General features: G+C 40.7%; 1 protein-coding gene across 4 annotated transcripts in view; it reads right to left on the reverse strand.

Moving 5' to 3' along the window:
• LOC100608043 (zinc finger protein 737) overlaps positions 1-22,509 on the reverse strand; it is a 30,712-nt gene extending 8,203 nt beyond the window's left edge. For all 4 annotated transcript variants that reach the window (XR_008540859.2, XR_008540860.2, XM_009435122.4 and 1 more), the window contains exons 1-4: positions 22,327-22,509; positions 10,683-10,809; positions 9,453-9,548; positions 1,605-2,962 (exon numbers count right to left, since the gene is read on the reverse strand). Coding sequence is in view for 2 of the 4 variants with exons in the window: in XM_009435122.4 (XP_009433397.1) it covers positions 1,605-2,962; positions 9,453-9,548; positions 10,683-10,809; positions 22,327-22,329 (1,584 nt within the window). In the remaining 2 variants the exon portion in view is untranslated. The remainder of the gene's footprint in view (positions 1-1,604; positions 2,963-9,452; positions 9,549-10,682; positions 10,810-22,326) is intronic.
• Positions 22,510-27,558: the final 5,049 nt, after the last annotated feature.

Below are 27,558 nucleotides of genomic sequence, written 5' to 3' on the forward strand. Positions count from 1 at the left end.
CTGAAGTGTCGGGGACTTAGTTATTCTACTGTAAACCCTGATATTTATATACAATCTATTTTGAATTAAATATTTTTTCATAGTTACTGCATCTGCAAAATTATATTTTAGCATAAACTGTTGTTTTCTAAGCTGTAGTTTCTGGAAAAAAAAAAGTGCTTCTAAACTTAATACATTTGTAGGACTCATCTCCAATATAAATTCCCTGGTGTTGAACAAAGCTTGAGCAACTGCTTTAGGATTTTCCTCCAGTACAAAATGTGTGCAATAAGATCTGTGATACTAGTAAATGTACTATGTAACTCCCTTTATATTTGTAATGCTTGTCTTCACAATAAATACTCTTCTTCACTTTAAAGGCTTATACTTTCTGAAAGTTTTTTTTGACAGTAATTGCCATTTTAATGCTTTTATTAAAAGGAAGATTTTTATGTTGAGTTAGATGTGAGTAGGAATTAATAAGCTTTCCATATTCCTTCTATTTGTACAATTTTTCTCAAGGATACTAGCTTTTCTGTGAGATAAGGTGTAAGAACTGATTAAAAGTTTTGCCACATTCTTCACACTTGTAGGAGTTTTGCCAGTATGAATTATCCTACCTACAATCAAGTGTTGCAACCATATAAAGGCTTTGTCACATTTTATATATTTCTAGGGTTTCACACTAGTATAATTATTGTTATGTGTAGAGAAGTTGGAGGTGTTCGTAAAAGCAATGTCACATTTTTTAGCTTTGCGGATTTCCTCTTCAGCATGAATTATCGCCGTGTCTCTTAAGAATTGAGAACTTGTGGCCGGGCGTCGTGGCTCACGCCTATAATCCCAGCACTTTAGGAGGCCAAGGCGGGTGGATCACCTGAGGTCAGGAGTTCGAGACCAGCCTGGCAAACATGGCGAAGTCGCATCTCTACTAAAAATAAAAAAATTAGCTGGGTATGTTGGAGGACACCTGTAAAAAAATTAGCTGGGCATGTTGGAGGACACCTGTAATCCCAGCTACTCAGGAAGCTGAGGTAGGAGAATGGCTTAAACCCAGGAGGCAGAGGTTGCAGTGAGCCGAGATCATGGCACTGTACTCCAGCTTGGATGACAAGCATGAAACTTCATCTCAAAAAAAAAAAAAAAAAATTGAAAACTTGTTATAGGATTTGCCACATTCCTAAAACTTGTAGGATTTTTGTCCAGCATGAATTATGTGTAAGAAGGGTTCAGAACTTCCTAAAAGCGTTGTCACATTCTTTATATTTGTAGGGTTTATGTTCCATATAAATTCTCATATTTAGTAAAAGTTGATAGCTGGTTAAAGGCTTTCCCACATTCATCAAACTCACAGGGTTCTCTCCAGTACGAATTATCTTATGTCTAGTAAGGGCAGAGGTGTCCTTAAAGGCTTTGCTGCATTTTCTTATTTGTTGGGTTTCTTTCCCGCATGAATTATCTAATGTCTACTAAGGTTTGAGGATGAAAGAAAGGCTTTGCCACATTTATCACACTTGTACAGTTTCCCTCCAATATGAATTTTCTTATGTGAAAAAAGCATAGTGGGATAGCTTAAAGCTTTGCCACATTCTTCACATTTATAGTTTCTCTCCAGTATGAATTACCTTATGTGTAGTAAGGGTAGAGGGGCACTTAAAGCCTTTGCCACATTCTTCACATTTGTAGGGTTTCTCTCCAGTATGAATTCTCTTATGTCTAGTAAGGATAAAGGAGCGCTTAAAAGCCTTGCCACATCGTTCACATTTGTAGGGTTTCTCTCCAGTATGAATTCTCTTATGTGCAGTAAGGTGTGAGGACGAGTTGAAGGCTTTGCCACATTCTTCACATTTGTAGGGTTTCTCTCCAGTATGAATTCTCTTATGTGTAGTAAGGATAGAGAAGCACTTAAAGGCCTTACCACATTCTTCACACTTGAAGGGTTGCTGTCCAGTATGGATTATCTTATGTGTAGTAAGGGAAGAGGAGTACTTAAAGGCTTCGCCACATTCTTCACATTTGTAGGGTTTCTCTCCAGTATGAATTCTCTTATGTGTAGTAAGGTGTGAGGACCAGTTGAAGGCTTTGCCACATTCTTCACATTTGTAGGGTTTCTCTCCACTATGAATTATCTTATGTGTAGTAAGGGATGAGAAGTACTTAAAGGCTCTGCCACATTCTTCACATTTGTAGGGTTTCTCTCCAGTATGAATTCTTTTATGTGTAGTAAGGACAGAGGGGTGCTTAAAGGCTTTGCCACATTCTTCACATTTGTAGGGTTTCTCTCCGCTATGAATTATCTTATGCGCAGTAAGGATAGAGGAGCGCTTAAAGGCCTTGCCACATTCTTCACATTTGTAGGGTTTCTCTCCAGTATGAATTATCTTATGTGTAGTAAGGTTAGAGGAGCGCTTAAAGGCCTTGCCACATTCTTCACATTTGTAGGGTTTCTCTCCACTATGAATTATCTTATGTGCAGTAAGGTATGAAAACCGGCTAAAGGCTTTGCCACAGTCTTCACATTTGTACCGTTTCTCTCCAGTATGAATTATCTTATGTGTAGTAAGGTGTGAGGACCAGTTGAAGGCTTTGCCACATTCTTCACATTTGAAGGGTTTCTCCCCAGTATGAATTTTCTTATGTGTAGTAAGGGTTGAAGACTGGTTAAAAGCTTTGCCACATTCTATACATTTGAAAGGGTTTTTTCCAGTATGTCTTATCTTATGTCTGTTTGAATTTGAAAATTTATGAATGACTTTCACATATTTATCACACTGAAATATTTTGCTTTGAGTAGTTGTCAAATATTGGTTAAGTCCATTATAACCTCTTTTGTGCACCTTACACTCATCTACACTTTCACAGCCCTTTTTAAACTGTAAATTGTCATGTCCATAGTTTTCATATCTTCTCAGTGTCACTTTTTGGAAAGAATCTTTTATGCTCTGCTCTGGCCAAAGATCTCGGGCAAAATGAGAACACGTAACTGAAAGAAACAATAAAAGCACATTACTTCAATTGCTAGACTCAGATAAATATACTTTACAGATCTAACCTATATAATTATACAAACTACATAAGCAAGATGACACAGCAAAATACCACAAGCTGTAATTTCTTCCTGGATACATAAATATAACAAAAGTGGACTGCCCAAAGTACGTTTGTAAAAAATTTATAAGTGAGTTAAGTGTATGAAGGGCCGCAGGTGAGCACAATGCAAAGAGCCACATAGAATAAAAAGAAAATTCTGTTACTTATACCCAACAGAGCATTTCCTGCTCTCCAGTATAATATTGTGCCTTTAAAAGTAAATTTCCAGTCGGACGCAGTCGCTCATGCCTGTAATCTCAGAACTCTGGGAAGGTGACACATGGATGGATCATGAGAAATTCGCCCCCATGACCCAAACATATCCCACCAGGTCCCACATCTAACAGTGAGAAGTTATATTGCAGCATGAGGTTTGAAGAACATAGACATCCAAACCATATTATAGACCACCTAGGATTCACAGCCACACATAAAACTCTCCAGTCAAAAACAAGATAAGACACAGTATTCCTATTTGCATCTGGTGTATTCTGTTAGGACACATATGAAGTTTTATTAAATTAAAAATACTGACTATGTGCTGTAGCTCTTGGCTATAATCCTAACACTTTGGGAGATCCATTGGGGCCAAAAGTTTGAGACCAGCCTGGGCAACATAGTGAGATCCTAATACTACAAACAAGCAAACAATTATCCAGACATGGTAGTGCATATCTACAGTCCTAGATATTCAAAAAACTGAGGAGAAAGGATCACTTGAGTCCAGGAGGCTGAGGCTACAATGAGCCACAATTCTGCCACTGCACTGCAGCCTGGGTGACAGTAAGATCTTGTCTCAAAACAACAACAACCAATCATTTTTAAAACACTAAAATTACACACTGTGTGTTTTCTACAAAAACTGAATGAAACGAGGAATTAAAAGCAAAAGTCAAACTGGCAAATTCAAAAATAAGTGAATATGAAACACGCTCTACAACATATTCTTGCTCAGGGGGCAAAAAATTTTATTTTTCAAAGTTGTCAATACAACCTACAGTTAAAACCTACAGTAACATGGCCAGGCATGGTGGCTCATGCCTGTAATCCCAGCACTTTTGGAGGCCGAGGCAGGTGGATCACGAGGTCAGGAGATTGAGACCATCCTGGCTAATATAGTGAAACCCCATCTCTACTAAAAATACAAAAAATTAGCCGGGCATGGTAGCAGGCGCCTGTAGTCCCAGCTATTTCAGAGGCTGAGGCAGGAGAATGGCGTGAACCTGGGAGGCGGAGCTTGCAGTAAGCTGAGATTGCGTCACTGCACTCCAGCCAGGGTGACACAGCGAGATTCCATCTCAAAAAAAAAACAAAAAAAACCACCTACAGTAACATAAACAATGTGACACTGACACAAAGATAAACAAATGAAAGAACAGAATAGAGAACTCAGAAATGAACCCTTCTGTATATGATCAGATGATCTTCCACAAAGTTGCCATGCATACAAAATAGAAATAATCTCTTCAAAAAATGATGTTGAAAACTGAATATCAACACTGATAAAGTTTATTTCCTTGAATGATACAATAATACATTTTAAACAAAATGCTTAAACATAAAAATACACAAGTGAGGAAAAGCATTTGAAAGAACATACAAAATCATTAATTTATAGAGAAATAAAAAAACACACAATGACAAAATCAACTTACACCCATTAAGTGCAATAAAAATAAAACCCATGTTGATTGCTGGTGGAAAACAAAGACACAGCCATTATTTTAAAATGTTGTAAATGTTCCTCATTTATAAATCTCTATCCAAAATATGTAACACAGGCCAGGTGCAGTGGCTCAAGCCTGTAATCCTAGCAGTTTGGGAGGCTGAGGTGGGCAGATAACCTGAGGTCAGGTGTTTGTGACCAGCCTGGCCAACACACCATTTCTACTAAAAATAAAAGATTAGCTTGGCGATGTGACATGCACCTGTAATCCCAGCTACTTGGGAGGCTGAGATAGGAGAATCGCTTAAACCCAGAAGGCAGAGGTTGCAGTGAGCCGAAATCGTGCCACTGTACTTTAAGCCTGGGCAACAGAGTGAGACTCCATCTCAAAAAAAAAGGAAAACAACAGCAACAACAAAAATATGCAACACAGGACCTGGAAGATGTAATTGAAAATCCATGTGTATTGTACCAGTATTCACAAAAGCCAAAAGGCTGAAGCAACCCAGATGTCTCTTGATTTATAAACATATCAAAAAATGTGACATATACATATGATGAAGTATTATTCCACCTTAGAAAAAACAATCTTGTCAATTTTAAGATGAACTTTGAGAATATTATGTCACCTGAACTAATCCAGTGACAAAATTTTGGATACTGTATGATTCCACATATATGAGATATCTTAAGTAGTCAAAATCATAAAATCAGAAAGTGGAAGGTTTGTCTGTCAAGGGCTGGAGAGAGGGTAAAATGAGCAGTTGTTACTTAATGGTCAATGACTTTTAGTTTTACAAGATGAAAAGTTTCCAAAAGTCTTTTGCATAACAATGTGAATATACTTAACACGACTGAAATGAACAGCTTTTTTTTTGAGACACGGTCTCACTCTGTCACCCAAGCTGGAGTGTAGTGGTACAATTTTGACTTCCCTTAAATCTCCCAAGTAGCTGGGGCCACAGCTGCACATCACTATGGCTGGCTATTATTATTATTATTTTTTATAGAGAGATGTCACCATATGTTGCCCTGGCTGGTCTCAAACTGTTGGGCTCCATGGATCCTCCAGTCTTGGCCTCCCAAAATCCTGGGATTACAAATAAGAGCCTCCACCAAGCCTGGCCCTGAAATGCACACTTCAATAGATTTAAGGTGGTAAATTTTATATTACGTGTTTTTAAGACAATTTTTTTAAAGAAAAACTGAAAAAAAAAAACCCAGAATTATGTATCTTTTTGAAAATCACTTTCAAATCGTAGAAGTGTCTCTCACAAAAGCAAATATATATTCATCGTTAAACACATGGTGATAATAAGACTATCTCCATAAGTACTCACTTAGACAAGATAAAACTACCATCAAAAATCAGCTAAGAAAGAATATAAGCCATAACTAAAATTGGGGTCATATTTATAGATAAATACACATACAAATGTAATCTGATTATGATAGATATGCATAATTTATCTCTTAATTAAACCTTAAATTGACTTAAAGTGTACAAAAAGAATTGCAAATTGTCTAAAATTATAATACATAAGTAAAACCAAAACACCCAATAAACTAATGTTAAGAAACCTACACTGAGGCCAGACGCAGTAGATCACATCTGTAATCCCAGCACTTTGTGAGACCAAAGTGTGCAAATCCCGAGGTCAGCAGTTCCAGACCAGATTGGCCAATATAGTGAAACCCCATCTCTGCTAAAAATACAAAAATTAGCTGAGCATGGTGGCTCATGCCTGTAGTCCCAGCTACCCAGGAGGTCAAGGCAGAAGAATCACTTGAACCTCGGAGGGGTTCAAAACTTCAAAACAACAATAAGAGAAATGTTTACTCATAAAATCTTGTATGCAACATTGAAGTACAATTAAAAAAAAATTGTCAGGCCGGGCACAGTGGCTCACAACTGTTATCTCAACACTTTGGGAGGCCAAGATGAGCAGATCACCTGAGGTCAGGAGTTCAAGACCAGCCTGGCTGAAGTGGTGAAGCCCCATCTCTACTAAAAATACAAAAATTAGCTGGGGACGGTGACACACGCCTGTAATCCCAGCTCTCATATCTCAGCTTGGGAGACTGAGGTATGAGAATAGCTTGAACCCAGGAAGTGGAGGTTGCAGTGAGCCAAGATCATACCACTACACTCCAGCCTGGGTGACAGAGTGTGACTCCATCTCAAAAAAAAAAAAAAAAAAAAAAATTCTAGATAACTGCAATATTTAACTGTTGGTGTGTACTCACAAAATGCAAGCATTCTGAATCATTAGCATGCACTGTGTGGCAGTAAAATTTCAGAGATTATGCAGTATAATTATAAATACAAGATTCTAATGAGAAAATAAATTAGCCTTTAAAAGAAACTAGTTGCTTTTAATGTCTTAAATATATGGTATTCTTACACAAAATGAAACTGCTGTAATCAAACATTGGAAGCAAAGAGTACCCTTACATTGTTAAATAAGAAATATATATTTTGTAGAATGGGGTTAGACCCTCTGATATGTAAAACAAATATTAGGAAATAAACTATTTTATTATGGAGATATAGGCTGAAAAAAGTAGATGAACATCCTATAATTCCTTTTTACCTGCAGCAAACTTAAATTTATAAATAACTATTTTAGTAACTATGGGTGCCTACTAATTATGTAATTCAGGCATATCATGCAAATTCTAGCATATTGTCTTCAATATCTGAATCTAAAATTACAAACAAATCTGAAAGAGACCATAGAAAGTAAAAATATATAGGGAGAGTGACATCAGTAAAATGAAAAGATTAAAAGTGCCCTATTTTCAAATTCCCTTACAGCAAAACAAGTCAGCCATCGCTGACAAAAATACCTTTATGAGAGAACCAGGATTATGACTCACACCTGTAATGACAGCTCCATGGAACATTAAGGTTGGAAAATTGCTTCAGGCCAGGATTTTGAGACCAGCCTGGGTCTCAAAGACCAGATCAAAGATGTAGCAAGATGCCATTTCCAAAATAAGTGCCTCTAAGGGAGATTTGAGATCCAGGGAGGCAGTTGTGAAATGCTGTTAAAGCGTAAGGTTGAGAAGTGTTCTATTCAGAAGGCAGGCCCTCATTCACCTGGGAAACTACAGTACCCCGTTCATGGCTACAGACCAGGATAGGGTTTACCCAAGTTGGTCCCACAGAGAATTCTGAACTTACTCTGTAACCAGCTCAAACTCCCAGCCACAGTCTGGCAGAGGTCCTGCCATTCCAGAGGCCTGGATGAAGGCACCCATTTACAGGAATGTAGGCAGGCCTGCAGACTTTGGCCTTTACTGGGGTCCCTGAAGCGGTTCAATGACTCAGTTTCGGTTACCTGAGCCACAGTTTATGGTCAGTTCTGCCTACACAGAAACCCACACAATTGGGCCGGGCGGGGTGCCTCATGCCTGTAATTCCAGTACTTTGGGAGGCCGAGGCAGGCAGATCATCTGAGGTCAGGAGTTTGAGACCACCCTTGCCAACATGGTGAAACCCAGTCTCTACCAAAAAATACAAAAAATTAGCTAGGTGTTGTGGCGAGCACCAGTAATCCCAGCTACCCAGCAGGCTGAGGCAAGAGAACCGCTTGAACCCAGGAGGCGAAGGTTGCAGTGAGCCGAAATCACGCCATTGCACTTTAGCCTGGGCAACATGAGTGAAACCCCATCTCAAAAAAAATAAAATAAAATAAAATAAAGAAATCCATTGCAATTGAAGAAAAATAAGTAAAAGTTGCTGTTTGTGGATCATACATCTTACATTTTAAAAACCATAAACAGTACATTAAAACCTGTCTAAACTAATGAATACACTGAGTAAATTAGCAAAATATAAAATTAACACACAAGTACATGTATTGTTTCATACGCTTAAAACAAACTATCTGATAAAATAGAGGAAGAAAAAATCTTATTTAATATAGCATTAAATAATAAATTTCTGAGAAAAAAATTAACCAAGAAGGTAAGAAAATGTTTACAATAAAAAAATGAAAAAATTAGAAGATCCAAATAAATTTTAAAATATTTTATGTCTAGGGATTGAAAGAATAAATATTATTAAAGTTTCATATTATCCAAAGTGATCTATAGATTGCATAAACGTCCTGTCAAAATTGCAGTGTTTTTTTTTACAGAAATGAAAATACAATTCTAAAATTTACATGAAAATAAACTCTGAATAGCCAAAGCAATCTTGAAAAAAAAAAAGAACAAAGCAGAAGGATATCATACGTATAATTTCAAACTATATTTCAAGACTATAATAGTAATAAAAATAGAAAGGACTACATAGAAAAATAAACAAAAAAATTGAACAGAAACTACTACTCTCACACATCAGACCTGATGCAAAAAGAGAAATAATTCTCAAAATCATGCAGATATTTGTGTGTCCCCAAAACAATGAAAAAGCAGCCAGACTGTGCAGTCTTTTATATGCCATGAAGAGGACTCTGGCTCTCACTGTGAACTTGAAGGGAGCTCACCGAAAGAAAAGTAGAATTTTTACAGAATTTAAAACCATAAGCAGAAGATGCCCCTTTATAAGAGCAAAATTTAAAAAAGAAAAAAAAAAAAAAAACAGCTCCCAGGAACTATTTTCTTTGGAGCACAGCTTCCCAAATCACACTTTAAGGACTGGCTTTCTCTTTGACTTTGGGACCTCTTATCTGTTTCGTCTGCTGCATTCATTTTCACTCGCACCTACCTGAGGGGTTGGCTACCATCTCATGTTTCTTCATGGTCAAAGGTTTTTTTCCTTGCTCCAGACAGGTGATGAGGTCTGGCTTAGAGACAACAATACCTGTTTTATTAAAAATAAATAACATGAATCTTGCTCATATTCTCCAATTACAAACTAGTAATGTGCTCGCAAAGACAATGTAATAAAATATTATAGTAAATTAATACCAAAATACAAATTTATAACAGAAATTTCTAAATATTTAGAAAATACTTTAAATTTGCCAGGTGCAGTGACTCACGCCTGTAATCCCAGCACTTTGGGAGGCCAAGGTGGGTGAATCACGAGGTCATGAGTTAGAGACCAGCCTGGCCAGCATGGTGAAACCCCATCTCTACTAAAAATACAAAAATTAGCCAAACACGGTGACTTGCCCCTGTAGTCCCAGATACTCGGGAGGCTGAGGCAGAAGAATTGCTTCAACCTGGGAGGTGCATGTTTCAGTAAGCTGAGATCACACCACTGCACTCCAGCCTGGGTGACAGAGTGAGACTCTGTCCCCCCAAAAAAAAACAAAAAAAAAAAAAAAGAAAGAAAATACTTTCAATTTGTAGGTTTCTTAATTTTCCTTCCTGGTACTACTGAATCAAAAATTGGTGGTGGCATTTAGATTTTCAGGTGGAAGCTACAATAGTTTATGTCAGCGAATTTCTGGAATTACCACTAATTTGGAGTGAAGATTACAGCTCACCTCAGAAATATGGAAAATTTGGATTAAGATGAAACATCTTGAAGAAATTTTTTTCTTTTCTTTTTTTTTCCCCTTGAGACAAAATCTTGCTCTGTTGCCTGGGCTGGAGTGCAATGGCATTATTTTGACTCACTGCAACCTCCGCCTCCTGGGTTCAAGGTATTCTCCTGCCTCACCTTCCCAATTAGCTGGGATTACAGGCATGTGCCACCATGCCCGGCTAATTTCTTGTACTTTTAGTAGAAATGGGGTTTCACCATGTTGGCCAGGCTGGTCTTGAACTCCTGGCCTCAGGTAATACCCCCACCTCGGCCTCCCAAAGTGCTGGGATTACAGGCATGAGGCACCGAAGAAATTATTTTCTAAATGAACAAATTCTGAAGATTTTCTTGAAAAAGTGGATCTGAAACTCTTTTATAAAAGAATTACTAAAAAAATTCTACAAGAGAGAGAAATAAAGCCTTTTGTGTATATTATGAATTATGTATTAAAGTTTTTCTCACCAAGGAAGACCAGGTTTCTGTAGTTCTCTAACATCACATTCCTATATAAATTCCGCTGTGCAGTGTCCAGGCAATGCCACTCCTCCAGAGAGAATTCTATGGCCACGTCTCTAAATTGCAATGGTCCCTGAAACACACACACAACATACGTTTTTACCAAGTGGCCATGGGTGGAATTTTTAATTTGACTTAAGTTCAAATGAGAGAGTAAAGACAAATGGTTCTGACTTATAGGACTGACTAAAATTATCCAATAAAATAACTTTCAACACAGAAATATTCTCTAAAGTATTCTCTGAGAAAAAAGAACAGCGTAAGATCCACAACATCAGTTCATGTATTTTTCTAGATAGTAAAGTGTAAAATTAAGGGTATGAACACGAACATGTACATTTTTGAGTGCTATGTTTACATCATATGGAATGAGCTGTGAATATTTTTCAGATGACAAAGACATGTTGAGTTAGAAGGCACCTCTAAAATTTAAATATATACAATAAGTTGAAGACCTTGTTATGCAGGGTTTTTTTCCAGAAGATCTGGAATAAAGTCTGATTTTTTGAATTTCTAACAAGCTCACCAATAATGTCAATGTTTTTGGCCCAAGAAGGATATTTTGTCAAACATCCAGTAAGTGGAAAAGCCTGTTTTTCCCAGTTTTTCTGGCCTGTAAACAAAGATAAGAGTCTTCATTTTCCAAAGAAAAATATGTAGAAAAAATTAAAAGGACAACTGCCAGATTAAATGTGGTGGTTTATTCACATCAGCTGCATAAAGATACTTAATAATGAAGAGAAAAATAATCAGCTACATAGTGAAAAATATCTGTCACAGAGCTATTTAAGCAAGTGAATCATTAACCATTAACTTCACTAGAAGAAATTTTTATGTTGTGCTAATGCACATAGAAGAACACAGCATCACTGTTGAAATATTCCTCTTTTTAAAAAGTAAATAAAATCTGATTCAATCATAAAGAACCATCAGTTTTATGCAAACCTCAAAATACAGATAACTCCTATGTTCTGTAATTTTTAGTAGTAATTTTAAATAGACTTCGTTTAGCACCCTAAAGAGCAGGTGTGTCCTAATAAGTTTTTTCAGAACTTTCTGGGTAATAAATGGCATCCCATTTAAATAAGCATTTTTTTTTTTTTTTTGAGGCAAAGTCTCACTCTTGTCCCCCAGGCTGGAGCGCAATGGCGTGATCTTGGCTCAGTGCAACCTCCGCCTCCTGTGTTCAAGTGGGTCTCCTGCCTCAGCTTCCCGAGTAGCTGGGATTACAGGTGCCTGCCACCACACCCGGCTAGTTTTTGTATTTTTAGTAGAGACACAGTTCCACCACATTGGCCAGGCTGGTCTCAATCTCCTGACCTCAGGTGATCTGCCCACCTCGACCTTTCAAGGTGCTGGAATTACAGGCATGAGCCATTGCGCCCGATCTAAATAAGGAATTTCTTTTCTTTTCTTTTTTTTTTTGATATGGAAAATCACTCTGTTGCCCAGGCTGGAGTGCAGTGGCGCAACCTCGGCTCACTGCAACCTCTGCTTCCCAGGTTCAAGCTATTCTGCTGCCTCAGCCTCCTGAGGAGCTGGGATTGCAGGCGCCCACTGCCACGCCCGCCTATTTTTTTGCATTTTTAGTAGAGACGGGGTTTCACTCTGTCAGCCAGGATGGTCTCAATCTCCTGACCTTGGGATCTGCCCGCTTCGGCCTCCCAAAGTGCTGGGATTACAGGCGTGAACCAGTGCATCCGGCCAATAAGCAATTTCTTAATCCTGTTCGGCATACAGCTAATGGAACACACTAATGGAGCCTCAACATTACATGTTCTCTATCTTTACTAAGGACCACAGTTTTCCCCAATAAAACATGAGAAGTTATGATGTAGAGAATGAAGAAAAGGCTCTGGGATACAGCACAGAAACATTTTTCAGACACCTTTGACTATTATAAGAATTTTAAGAAGTACTTAAACCAAACTCCTTAGGGAGGAGAAACGCAAGTAGAGAAGTAAAGGTTTGTGAGTACTAAACGCATGGCATTCCAGAAGGCAGAGTGGACACAGCTTTTCAGCTGAGGCATGTTTACCTAAAGAAAAGCCTTTTTTTGTTGTTCTCCTATCTCCTCCTTCACTGGAATTCCTTCTCAGATGAGATTCTTTGGACAAATTACACCTGAATCTTGAGAATATGCCTTTAAAGGTGTCAGTACCACAAGTATACCTGCTAGCATGACATCAACTGGCACAAAAAGACAGAAAAATCCACCCATTTCTGTCCTTTAAAACAGAAGAGGTTCAGGAAAAATGAGCTGCTCCATAAAGATGAAAATATAAGTCTCTCCTTTCCTGTCCTCAGGGGCCCTCCCCTACCACAGACACCATCCATTTCTGCTACAGTAATGGAAATATGTGCCACTGACCTGTCCCTACCAAACCCAAACAGAACAGACCCTGTGGCCACCCTTTAGTGCAAAGGTGGAACTTAACGCTCATGAATGTATTTTGAAGCCTTCATACCTGATTCTGGCCTCACCTTACAGTCACATGAGGCCCTTCATTAAAACAGCATGGATTCTTCCACCCAGAACAATAAACAGAAGCTGTGGGGAGGGCACAAGAGATTTCTGCAAATTGGCCATGTGATCCTAATGAGAAGCCTGGGCTGATAACCACTAAGCTAAGCATTGCCTCTCAAGCTTTAACGAGCTTATAATTCACTTGGTAATTTTAGCTCCACTTTATGTAATGTGATTCTGCAGGTTTGAAAAGGGTCCATGAATGGGTGTTTCAAAAACAAGTCCCCTGTCAATGCTGATGTTGCTCCCCATTGGCTCATTATTACTATTAGTCAGAGAAGCAGGCACAGCACACGGTCCCTTACACTTAGCACTCTTGTCACAACCAAATACTTCTCATACAAACAAGGACAACCCATCTCCATCCTAAAGTTTTATATTATTTGATGGCTCTTTAAAGTTTACAGAGGAAACAAGGCAGCAATGTCTGAATAAGTCTGTTTTTAAAAAACAACAGGTACACATGTACTAACGCACTGTTTGCTAAACAGGTACTATGTGCACAATAGTATGATACAGAGCACTGTACTGGGTATAACATATTAGGTGATTTAATTCTCGTAACACCTGGGTAGTTGGTACTAAGGGTTTAATAGTTTTCAAGATTTAGTTAAAGGGCCCAGCATTTTTATTTCTTCTTCTGTTTCTCTGTCATCAATTTTTTAAAATTGCACAGAATAAAAGCTAAATATAGACAGATGAAAGATATAGAAAGAAAGAGGTTAATGTAGTTTAGACAAAATTTTATTCTGTTTATATTTACTTTTTTGTGACTTATGGAGCAACTACTGGATCTGCAGGAATAGAAAACAAGTTTCTAAATAAATGTCTCCGCAAGCACTGGTTTTAATAGAACATTAAAAAACTAGGACCCTAAAATACATACTTTATTTATCCCATTTATCTGTTTTGTGGTTTCAGGAAATTGTGAGCACCAGCTCTAGAAAGGCAGCAGGATTTACCAGCCAAAACTCTGATCTCTTCTAATCAGTTATCTGAAGCAAGACTACAAGATAGGGTCAGACCTAAATAAGGCCTCCAAAAAGGGTGAATCTGAACAGGTCTGGGTCAGGGTCAGGGTGAGGACCCTATGTAAAATTCTGCTCTCTATGTCACTGCAGTACTACCAGTTTTGTTCTTTCTAAGCTTACCTAAAAAAAAAAAAAAGAAAAGAAAACTTAAATCTCAGAGTTTCTGTAATTTTAGTATTTTCTAGCCACTGCCCTGTCAACTTTGTACTACATTCTAATACACAATTTAAACAAATCCTTTAAGGTTTTCTAGGGTAATTTTTTTTTTTTTTTGAGATGCAGTCTCGCTCTGTCACACAGGCTGGTGTGCAGTGGTGCCATCTCTGCTCACTGCAGCCTCTGCCTCCAGGGTTCAAGTGATTCTTCTCTCTCAGCCTCCTGAGTAGCTGGAACTACAGGTGCATGCCACCACGCCCAGCTAATTTTTGTATTATTAGTAGAGACAGCATTTCACCATATTAGCCAGGCTGGTCCCAAACTCCTGACCTTGTGATCCACCTGCCTCGGCCCCACAAAGTGCTGGGATTACAGGCATGAGCAACCACGCCCAGCTTTTCTAGGGTAATTTTATTAGAAAATAAATATGTACATGTAGCAAGGTAAAAGAAATAGAAATTATATGGCCAGGAGTGGTGGCTGATGCCCATAATCCCAGCACTTTGGGAGGATGATGTGGGTGGATCACGACCTCAGGATTTCGAGACCAGCTTGACCAGATGGTGAAACCCCGTCTCTACTAAATATACAAAAATTTAAAAAAAGATATATATAAATTAGCTGGGCACGGTGGCTGGCACCTGTAATCCCAGCTACTCAGGAGCCTGAAGCAGGAGAATCGCTTGAACCAGGGCAGCAGAGGGCAGCAGTGAGCCAAGATCACACCACTGCACTCCAGCCTGGGTGACAGAGACTCCGTCTCAAAAAAAAAAAAAAGAACCTATAATAACAATTCTTCTGTTCATAAATATGCCTTCAGATGTAGACATCAGAAGTCTCAAAAATATAAAGAAAGTGGCCTAAATCAAGCCCAAGATTTTGGACACATCTATGTATTGTACCAACCATATGATGCATAATTCAATTATTTATCCAGTTGCTAGTCTAGACTAAAAGCTTCTGGATTGTAGGAACAAAGACTGCTTCATAGTTTTTTTTAAACGGCCATATAAAATGGAAGCAACTAGTTTATCCATTTGGGTCTCCAGATCTTTTCCTTCTTTACCATCCAAGTACTAGGAAACTGGAGAAACTCTCATCTGGGTACCAACCAAAGACACCTCTTGTATGAGTTGATGAACAAACACAGGATGACTCATTTCCCTTACACTGAGACAGAAGCAGAATTAACCACTCTTATCAGCCTAACACAATTCTGCTCTGAACATCCTCAAATGCCTCAAAGACACCTAGGTGATTGTGAGGGAATTCCCAGTGACCCTGGGCTGATGGCCCAATGATAAGCCAGGCTGGAGAGACTTAGGCTGAAGACCAATGCAACAGAATAGAGAGCCCAGAAATAATGCCACCCTCCTATAACCATCAGATTTTTGACAAAGCTGACAAGAGAAATGTGGGAAGAATTCTCTCTTTAATAAATGGTGCTGGAATAACTACCTAGCACTATGTAGAAGACTGAAACCAGCTCACTTCATTACAGCATATACAAAAATCAACTGAAGATAAACACTTAAATGTAAGCTTAAAATTATAAGAAACACTGCATGAAAACCTAGGAAATACCATTCTAGACACAGAAACTGGCAAAGAATTCATGATGAAGCTACCAAAAGCAACTGCAACAGAAGCAAAAATTGACAAATGGGACCTATTTAAACTGAAGCGCTTCTTCACAGCAAAGGAAACTATCAACAGAGGAAAGAGACAACCTACAGAATAAAAGAAAATATTTGCAAACTTTGCCTCTGACAAAGGTCTAATATCCAGAATTTATTAGAAACTTAAACAAGTTTAAAAGAAAAAACCAAACGACCTCATTAAAAAGTAGGCAAAAAAGATGAACACATGCTTTTCAAAAGAAAATATACATGTGGCTAAGTACATGAAAAAAATGCTCATCGCCAATCACTAGAGAAATTAAAAGAAAAACAACAACGAGATATCACTTCACACCCATCAGAATGGCTATTTTCAAAAAGTCAAAAAATAACAGATGCTGGCAAGGTTGCAGAGAAAACGGAATGCTTATACTCTGCTGGTGGGAGTGTAACTTAGTTTAACAACTGTAAAAAGCAGTGTGGCGGTTCCTCACAGAACTAGTAACAGAATTATCATTTGACCCAGAAATCTCATAATTGGGTATATACCCAAAGAAATATAAATTATTATATTATAAAGACACATCCACATGCATGTTCACTGCAGCACTATTCACAATAGCAAAGATAAGGACAGGCCCTAAATGCCTATCAGTGGTAGACTGGGTAAAGAAAATATGGTATGGTCAGATGTAGTGGCTCATGTCTGTAATTCCAGCACTTTGGGAGGCCGAGGCAGGTGGACTCCCTGAGCTTAGAAGTTTGAGATCAGCCTGGGCAACAATGCAAAATCCTGTCTCCACGGAAAATACAAAAAAAAAAAATTGGCCAGGTGTGGTAATGCCCGCGTGTAGTCCAAGCTACTTGGGAAGATGAGGTAGGAGAGAATTCCTTGAGCCTGGGAGGCTGAGGCTAAAGTAAGCCAATATCACACCATGGCACTCTAGCCTGGGCCATAAGGGAGACTCTGTCTCCAAAAATAAAATGAAATAAAAGATTCAGTCAAAATAAAATATGGTATATAAACCTCATGGAATACTCTGTGGCCATTAAAAAAAAAATCATGTCCTTTGCAATAACATCAATGAAGCTGGAGACCATCATTCTTAGAAAACAAATGCAGAGGCCTGGCGCAGTGGCTCATGCCTGTAATCCCACCACTTTGGGAGGCCAATGTAGGTTGATCACTTGAGGTCAGGAGTTCGAGACCAGCCTGCCCAACATGGAGAAACCCCATCTCTACTAAAAATACAGAATTAGCTGGGCGTGGTGCCATGTGCCTGTAATCCCAGCTACTCAGGAGGCTGAGGCAGGAGAATCACTTGAAACTGGGAGACGTAGGTTGTGGTGAGCCGAGATCACACCATTGCACTCCAGCCTGGGCAACAAAAGTGAAACTCCGTCTCCAAAAAAAAAGAAAGAAAGAAAAAGAAAATACCGTAGAAACAGAAAACCAAATGCATGTTTTTATTTATAAGTAACAGCTAAATAATAAGAACACACAAACACAAAGAGGAGAACAACAGACGCTGCGGCCTAGTTGAGGGTGGAGGGTGGAAGACTAAGAGAATCAGAAAACATACCTGTTTGGTGCTATGCTTAATACCTCAGTGACAAAATAATCTGCACGCAAAACCCCCATGCACCAAAACAAACTCACGTGTACCCCGAAACAAAAATAAAAGCTAAAAGAAAAAATTAAATCCCTGGGTGGGAGAGATTGCAATGTAGGTGAGAGGACTGATTTTTGCTACAGATAGTTGTCCTGGTGCAGCTGTACTCTGATTTATTACTGTGTGCACGCAGACATATGAGATTATGAACAGCTGATTCAAAATGCTAGGTTGGTGGAGAAAACAGGTTGCTGCTGCAGATTTAGTGTCTGGGGGTGGGGATACGCCAGGAGACTTGTAGAGACTTGTGGGTTCTTGGCAAGAAACACTAGGATCAAAAACGCCGTGGTGAAGTTCCTGAGGGTGGTGCCTACTCCTGGGAGGAGGGTGGACATGTCAATGTCTAGTGTGTGTGTTTGTGAGTGGGTGGGAATCCTGTGGTGGCAGCTGTGGGAAAAGGGGGTCTGTCATCAGAGCTCCTTTCTTCTAAGTTTTCAGTCCTCTGTCACCCTGGGAGAATACCTGGAATCACAGGACAATGGGCAGTGTGACAGCCTGTGACCAGACAGCAGAGCTCCCATTCCCAAACACCTAGAGTTTTATTCCAGGCCAGACTTCTGTGATATCTTTTTCCTGGCACCAAATCTGTAGAGTTTGCTGAACATTAAACAATTCTCCAACACCAACTCATCATCTAACATTTGAATTCTGACACCACCGAGAGTCAACACAGACCCTGATTCAGGGCTCAGTCCCACAACACTGTCCTCACTGCAGATGCCAATCACAAACCCCATGGGCCCATCTATGCTTCTGAGCTACTGTTTAAAAACTGGGGAGTCCCATAACCTCCCTGAAGTTCAATAATTTGGTAGAGCTACTCACAGAACTCAGCAAACCACTGCAGTGATGTTTAACAGTTTAATATATAAGATGCAGCCCAGGAAAAGCCAAATGGAAGAAATGCACAGAACAAATAAAAGAGATGGGGAAAGATGAAACACATAGATAATCCTGGAAAATATTTGTGATTAATAAAATTCTCCATCTTTTGTGTACTCCAGGAACAGTTTATGGAAAGAAACACTGTTCCCATTATGACTTAGTGCTCTCTTTTCTTATCTATCACACAGGCAGACACACACACTGCACATTTTCTCCTTTTTCTCATTAAAAAAATCAGCTGAATTTGTCTTCAGCGCTCAAAATAAAATATTTCTTCACTTTGTCACCCAGGCTGGAGTGCAGTGGTGCAATCTCAGCTCACTGCAACCTCTGCCTCCCAGGTTCAAGCAATTCTCCTGCTTCACCCTCCCAAGTAGCTGGGATTATAGGCACCCACCAACACACCTGGCTAATTTTTTTTTTTTTGAAATGGAATTTCACTCTTGTTGCCCAGGCTAGAGTGCACTGGTGTGATCTCGGCTCACCACAAACTTTCAAGCCATTTCCCAGGTTCAAGCCATTCTCCTGCCTCAGCCTCATGAGTAGCTGGGATTACAGGCATGCACCACAATACCTGATTTTTTTTTTTTTTTTTTTTTCTGTAGTAGAGATGGGGTTTCTCCATGTTGGTCAGGCTGGTCTCGAACTCCCGACCTCAGGTGATCTGCCCACCTCAGCCTCCCAATAATTTTTGTATTTTAGTAAAGACAGGATTTCACCATGTTGGCCAGGCTGGTCTTGAACACCTGACCTCAGGTGATCCGCCTGTCTCAGCCTTCCAAAGTGCTGGGATTACAGGTGTGAGCCACCACACTTAGCCTAAAATAAAATATTCCTTAATCAAACTCTTCTTAAGCTTATCTCCCTCCCTCAGGCTCCTGAACTTTGTGTTACCCTCAGTCTGAGTCAGCATACAACCCTATTTTATGTCCCTCCTAAGAACATGCTGATTTCAGGGTAAGACATCCTCTGATCTAAAATCTGACTTTTTCACTCTCCATTTGCCATTCACCTCCCACCTCCTTTCTAATCTTGTTTGCTCCTCCCTAAAAAAGAAAGCCCTTTTCTGCCTACATCTTTGCAAGCCATAAAGATCTTAAATTAGTTGGAATTTTCTGCTGTTGCAATTTTTTTTGGAATTCATTTTTTTAACATAAATTAATATTTTTTATTTTACAAAGTGTAGAAAGTGCCACCAAACATAACAACTTCATCATCAATAAGACCCTCTAAGTTTCCTTTCATCTTAACCTCAACTGCATCTGCCTGTGGGGCCCCAGCTTTCCAGGGCTCTGTAGCTTCTCTCAGGATAAAGCCTCCTTCTATGGCTGGGGTGAGCAGGCTGGGACATCTGCAGGGGAGGCTCCCCAGAAAAAAACTGAGTCTTTAATAACATCCTGTCGCAGGCTTAATATCAGCCTTAGCTTGGAGTCACTAGGTTCAAGCTTTGATTTCCATGTCAGAGTTATTCACTTGGTTTTTGAAACTAAGTGTTAGAAAAATCCAGGGAAATTACTCAAACACAGTGTTTACATAAGAAGGAAGTGCTTACTTTTTTTTTTTTTTTTTGAGACAGAGTCACCCTGTGGCCCAGGCTGGAGTTCAATGGCATGATCTTGGCTCACTGCAACCTGCGCCTCCCGGGTTCAAGACCTTCTTGTGCCTCAGCCTCCCATGTTGTTGGGAATACAGGCGTATGCCACCACACCCGGCTAATTTTTGTATTTTTAGTAGAGATGGGGTTTCATCACGTTGGGCAGGCTGGTCTCAAACTCCTGACCTCAAGTGATCCACTCACCTCGGCCTCCCAAAGTGCTGAGATGACAGGCGTGAGCCACTGCACCTGGCTAAGGTGCTTGCATTTGATACCTCCATAAGAAAAGTAAATATATCTACTTCTTTCAGAAAATATATGTATTATTTTATTATTTATCTTAAAAATAAGTAGGCCTGGTGCGGCAAATCATGCTTGTAATCCCAGCACTTTGGAGGGCCGAGGCACGTAGATCACGATGTCAGAAGATCACGACCATTTTGGCCAACATGTTGAAACCCCCTCTCTACTTAAAATACAAAAGAATTAGCTGGGTATGGTGGCACGTGCCTGTAATCCCAGCTACTCAGGAGGCTGAGGCAGGTGAATTGCTTGAACCCAGGAGGTGGAGGCTGCAGTGAGCCGAGATCACGCCACTGCACTCCAACCTGTTGACAGAGCGAGACTCTGTTTCAAAAAAATCAGTAAATAAAATAATGTAGTAAAAAATTAGTCATATGGGAACACTTCTAGAAGGTACCATGTTTCATCGCATATAATTTAGCATTTAACTCAGAACTCAACAGGATATAGAACTGAGATATTCACTGTCACAAATTTCCCCTGCAAAAAGAGGAACTAATGTGTTGACGAATCTATGTAACTCATCAATTATCTACCACATTTTCCTGTGGAAATATATTCATTGTCTACAGCCAAAATGGAAGAGAGATTTTCCCTATTTTTTTCCTTGGTAACTAGCATTCCTGGCTAACATACTGAAACCCCATCTCTACTAAAAATACAAAAATTAGCTGGGCGTGGTGTCGCGTGCCCATAGCCCCAACTACTCCAGAGGCTGAAGCAGAAGAATGCTTGAACCTGAGAGGCGGAGGTTGCAGTGAGCCGAGATCTGACACTGCACTCCAGCTCTGGCGACAGAGCGAGACTCCGTCTCAAAAAAAATAATAATAATAAATTGAGGAACATGGGGTACACTTGAGGCCTTGCTTGAGACACGTGGAAAATGCCAGGGAAAATCAGTCCGCTGTGGGGTGTGAAAATAATTAAGTGGCAGGCAATTAGACTGAAGAAGCCCTAGTCCCTGGATTTCTACCTCAAAAAAAAAAAAAAAAAAAAATCTAAGCTCATGTGCATTTTTTCGGAAATTACTACATTAGGGGAAACAAAATTCAGGCTTAAGCAACTATAAACTGCCAATTAAACTGTAATTACATAACCAGGATTTTTTTTTTTTTTTGAGACGGAGTCTCACTGTCGCCCAGGCTGGAGTGCAGTGGCAAGATCTCAGCTCACTGCAACATCCACCTCCGGAGTTCAAGCGATTCTCTCACTTCTGCCTCCCGAGAAACTGTGATGACAGACATTTGTCATCACAGCCAGCTAATTTTTGCATTTTTAGTAGACATGGGGTTTCCCCATTTGGGCCAGGCTTATCTTAAAGTCCTGACCTCAAGTTATCCGCCTGCCTCGGCCTCCCAAAGTGCTGGGATTACAGGCGTGAACGACTGCGCCCGGCCCCGTAAATTTTGAATAGCAGAAAACAGAAACTGGGAACCCCACGGACCAAAGCTCTTCCCATTCATGAACCTGCACCCCGAGTCAGGATTCTCCCCTGACGACCCTCTGGTGGTCCCTGCACATTCTGGGAGAGACGGGAGGCTGCGGTTGCAGAGCTGCCCACGGAGCGCTCCAGGCCAGAGCACAGTCACTACGCAGGGAAGACACAGGACGCCAGGGGGCCCGGCTGAGAGCGTAGCCGCCAAATTATGGCTGAATGGGACTGAGGCCGAGCTGGGCAAGGAGAACTCAGGGTGCAGATTGTGGAGCTGACTGCGCAGAGGCCTGAGTCCCGCCACAGCCACTTCCCACCGGTTCCAACCAGCATATCCCCCTCTCTCGGGATGTCGGAACGGCACTCTCACCATTTCTAGGCTTCCAGGGGCTCCCGGGCGTCTTAGCTGTGGATCTCCCAATACCTGCAGGACACAGGGTCACAGAGGCTGGGCCTCTAGGAGCAGAGGACACACAGCAGTGAAGACAAAACCTGGAGCTCCGGCTTCAGAGACAAAGGCCCCGCAAAACCCGGAAGCCTTCCGCCTCACTCTGGCTGCGTGCCTGATTGGACGGCTTCCAGCCCAGCGTCCCTGATTGGATAATGCTTAAAGCCCCGCCCCCTCAGGCCCTGAGTGACAGAAGATATGATCAGATGCTGGGTTAAGTGAACAAAGAGTGACAGTCTAAGCAGCTGGCTTTTCAAGCTGTGCTTCCTCCCTGAGCTGAGCCAGGCCCACCCCAGAGCATGGGAACATTTTATCTCTTGTTTACTCTCTTTCTTGTTGAATGTATTAAAAAGGTGAACAGAAGTATTTTGCTGTCATTAATAATACATAAAATTTTTGTTCAACAGAAAATCAACTTTTACTTTGGTAATGGTGTATTATCTATTAAAGCTAATTTTAATAAAACCTTATAAATAAATTTGTCATTTTTGAGCACTCCAGATTTACATATATATTTTGTATATCTCGTAATTTAAAAAATCTATTTATATTTTATTTTTATCCACATTCTTTTTATTTTTTCAATTTGAAACAATCTTTAAGTAATTTCCAACAGCTATAGGAGATAGAAATCATTTAGAGGCAGGCACGGATAGTTCACGCTGGTAATTCCAACACTTTGGGAGGCCAAGGTGAGCAGATCACTTGAGGTCAGGAGTTCAAGACAAGCCTAGCCAACATGGTGAAACCCCATCTCTAATAATAACTAATAATATAAATATAATAATAACTAATACTATAAAAAGTTACCTGGGTGTGGGGGTGCACATCTGTAGTCCCAGCTACACCGGAGGCTGAGGCAGGAGAATCACTTGAAGCCAGGAGGCGGAGGTTGTGTAACAGCCCAAGGGGTTTATTTTACCCTTTGCCTAGACAGAGCCGATTCATCAAGACAGGGGAATTTGTGGAGGAAAAGTCACATATTAAATTTGAACTCAATTGAATGTGGACACAAACAATTGTCACCAAGTCCCAGAACAGGTTGTGTGAGCCCCGGAGGTGTTCATCCAGCGCTGTATCGAAGAAATCTCTATTTCAATCTATTCCTATATATTAGTTGTTGAAAAACAATAGACAATCACAAAAAAGGTTGACCTTTTTGTGTTCCTTGAGGCAAGTCGTGAAGGGCTCTCATCACTGGGCCTTATGCCAAACAACTCATTACAAAAGAGCTAGGGTCCCAGACCGCCCTGAAGCTTCATGAGACCTCTCCTTGTCTGTGTACCGATGGATGGGTGGCTGACTCTAGAGCTGTGGCTGTTGCCTCCCTCTCTGGTGGTGAATCCCCCATAGTCTGGTGAGGGTAAATATATATATATCTCTCTCTCTCTTTTCCCATCTCCTCTTCTTATTAAGATTGGCTTATTACATCAATCTGCTTATTATATTTATTTGCTTATTATATCATTTGCTTATTATATTATTACTTTATTATGTCTGCATTGCCATTTACGTGGGATAAAAGTTGTTTACCCTTAATGGTATTGTGTGTGTGTCTTTGTTTCTCCCCTCTCACATTTGCCTCACAGAACATTTTTGGCATCACAAATAGGATTTGAAAACAAAAGTGTGCGCCTTTTTGACTAGAAGGACAGGGCTGGAGGGCTCAGGGACTTCCCATATCCTGGGATGGGAACTCCCCCAGTTCTCCCTCTTGGTGATTAAATGGTCAAGGGGAACTGGTCTTTGTGGGAATTGGGAATCTAAATTAGTGCAGTTTAAACCTTTGACTGTGTGTGAAGTGCTGCGGGGGATTCCAGTCAGCAAAGGAGATGCTGAGGGATCTCCCAGAGTGGATGGTGTTTGCTTACTGGTTATAAGTTAATGTATCGTGATAGGGGCTGGTTGCTACAAGATAAATGTAAGCGGAAAAGGAAAATGCTAATCTGACTTCCAGACTGGCCCTGGCCCAATGCCAGTCAATGTCTTGACTGATAAAGCTCAAAGCTATCAGCCTATCGCTGAAAAAAGCAGCTGTCCAGGTGGCCCAGTCAGGATAAAACTGAAGAACTAGTCAGCCGGGGCTTGGAGCAGGTAAAAACCCAGTTCCTATTTCAAAAATGGGAAATTAACCCTAGTAAAATTCAAGGACCTGCACAAAGTGTAAAATTTCTTGGCATTTTATGGAATGCAAATAAATAGTCCATTTTACCAAAGGCTAAGGCTAAAATACTAGATTTTGCAACCCCTACCACTAATGTACTGGCTTGTTTGGATTCTGGAGACATCATATTCCCCACTTGGGTAACATTTTACAACCTCAACATGCAGCCACTAGAAAACGCTATGACTTTCACTGGGGAGAGAAAGACAGCATGGCCTTTGAATAAGCTAAACAAGCAGTGCAACTGGCCCTGGATCTATGGCCCATACGGGATGGGCCAGTAGAACTGCAAGTAACTGTCCTAGATCAACATGCTAATTGGAGCCTTGGGCAGAAACAAGATGGGAAGAGGGTACTTTTTGGAATTTGGACCCAAAAACCACCAGAGGGAGGAAAAGCTTATACCTCTTTCAAGAAGCAACTGTTAGCTTGCTATTGGGCTTTGCTGGAAATAGAACACCTCTGCTTCAACCATGATGTTTTTATGAGACCTGAAATTCCTATTATGACTTGAGACATGAGTTCCCCCAAAACCCACCAGATAGGGCACACCCAAGAAAGTAGCATCATATAATGGAAATGGCACATACAAAACCAGCCTAAGCCAAAACCAAAGGGGGTATCACTTTCACATGAGGATGGACAAAACTTGCCAGCTCAGGAAACACTGAACGAGTCCTGCAGATAGACAGGGAAACACCCCCCTCCCCAACCGCCCATCAAATGGGATCAGAAACATGCTTGGTTTACTGATGGATCCACCAAATACATTGGTGGGACCCAATGCTGGAAGGCTGTGGCTTATAATCCTCTTAAAAACATAAGCATTTCTGATGAAGGAAGGAGTGGGAGCATTCAGTTAGCTGAACTGGTAGCTATCCTCTGAGCTATTCAGGAGACCAGAGGGATTTGCCACTAGTATATGAACTCTTGCTCAGTAGCAAATGGTCTTACCACCTGGGTGCCCCAGTGGCAATGAAACAAATGGCTAATTGGGAATAAAGAGGTTTGGCGAGAACAATGCTGGTAAGGTATCTGAATCCTGGTGCATAACACATACCACTGTGTTCCATATTGTTTGTTGTTGTTGTTGTTGTTGTTTTCCTAGCCCTGTCACCAAACTGAAGTGCAGTGGTGCAATCTCAGCTCACTGCAACCTCTGCCGCCCGAGTTCATGCCATTCTCCTGCCTCAGCCTACCAAGTAGCTGGGATTACAGGCACGGGCTGCCACGCCCAGCTAATTTTTTTTTTTTTTTTAGACTCAGTCTCACTCTGTCGCTAGAATGGAGTGCAGTGGCGTGATCTGGGCTCACCGCAACATCCACGTCCCATGTTCAAGTGATTCTCCTGACTCAGCCTCCCGAGTAGCTTGGAATACAGGTGCACACCACCATGCCCAGCTAATTTTTGTATTTTTAGTAAAGACGGGGTTCATCATGTTGGCCAGGATGGTCTCAATCTCTTGACCTCATGATCCACCCACCTCTGCCTCCCAAAGTGCTGGGATTACAGGCATGAACCACTGCGCCCGGCCCCGTTTTCCATGTTGATGTTCATGCATCTCTGCTTTCTCTTGACAGACTATTGAATCAGCAGGAAGATCAACAGGCAAAAATTTCCACCATAACTGCGATCTTGAATGTGGGTAAATGGATTACAACATGTTCAAGCCTTGCAATGAGAGGCATTATAGTGTATGGTGGTATAACTGACAGCGATTACCACGGAGAGTTAAAGGTCATTTTATACAATAACACTCCAGATTATTTTGCTATAAAACCACAGATGCTCGTTGCTCAGTTGTTAGTGGTACCTTGTGAACAATTAACCCCTGAGGAAATCTTTGTCCAACAGAGTCTACATACAGAACTGGGGGATTCAGATCCCCTGGTACAAGTAGCTTAAATCCTGGAGTCAAAATATGGGTACAGCGTCCATCAGATCCCAACCCTAAGGCTGGTGACCTTGTAGCTATGAAAGCAGAAAAGGAAGGCATGGTACAGTTTCCTAAAGATGAAAAACAATATAATTTCCCCTCTGTTTTTGTTATTACAGGGAATAACCTATCTACTAATGGTCAGCACCTGTGTCTTTGTGTCTGAGGCCAAGAATAAATTCATCAACTGGGTAGCCACTGCTGCAACAGAAGCCAACCACAATCAATGTTGGCTATACGTCGAGTTGCAGGAGGACGCCAAAAATGGCTACCTTGGAGAATCATCCCTGACAACATTTCTGAATGGCTATATTGTTACCAATGGGGCTGCAACAACAGCACTTGCAATCCAACCTGGGCTTCCTTTGACCACACTAAGCAATCTATCTTTGCCAGGTCAGACAAAAGGTGAACTCCTCCCTCACCTTGCATCAAAAGCCTTGGTATTCTGCCCAATATTCCTGGAATGGTATATACTACAAACCTGCTGTGCTGGTGGCTGGATTCCATACAGCCTCTGCTTTGTCTGGAGGCCTTAAATGGCTCCTCTAATGTTACTCTGGGGTTTCTCCAGTCACTTGTCAACACATACTCCAAATCAACAACATTATGCCCAATGAAACACAATCTCTTTCCTATTTTAATAAGAGATTAGTACACTATGATTACAGTAGCTCCATTGCTGTCCCCTGGGGGACCCTCTGGGTAGGCAGATCCTATGGGTGGCGATACGTGCCCCCACTTTGGATGGGGAGATGCACTTGGGGGTGGACATTAATTCCATTCACTATCTGGGATAATACTCCCCTCTCCAGTAATCTAGATGCTTAGAAACATTGCTAGTTACAAATGCGCTGGACTCCCTGGTGGTGGTACCCTATCACAGTATTCTCCCCTGCCACTGGTACAATCTTGCTTCACCAACAAATTATAATACTTAGCTTACCTGTAGAAAACGCTCTTAATGCCAGTAGCACTGGACTTATGTTGTTACCAGATGAATTTGCTCAGCTGCGTACTGTTGTGTTGCAAAATCAAATGGCATTAGATATG

This window comes from Pan troglodytes, chromosome 20, assembly GCF_028858775.2.
Source record: "Pan troglodytes isolate AG18354 chromosome 20, NHGRI_mPanTro3-v2.0_pri, whole genome shotgun sequence".
NCBI classification, from domain to species: domain Eukaryota; kingdom Metazoa; phylum Chordata; class Mammalia; order Primates; family Hominidae; genus Pan; species Pan troglodytes.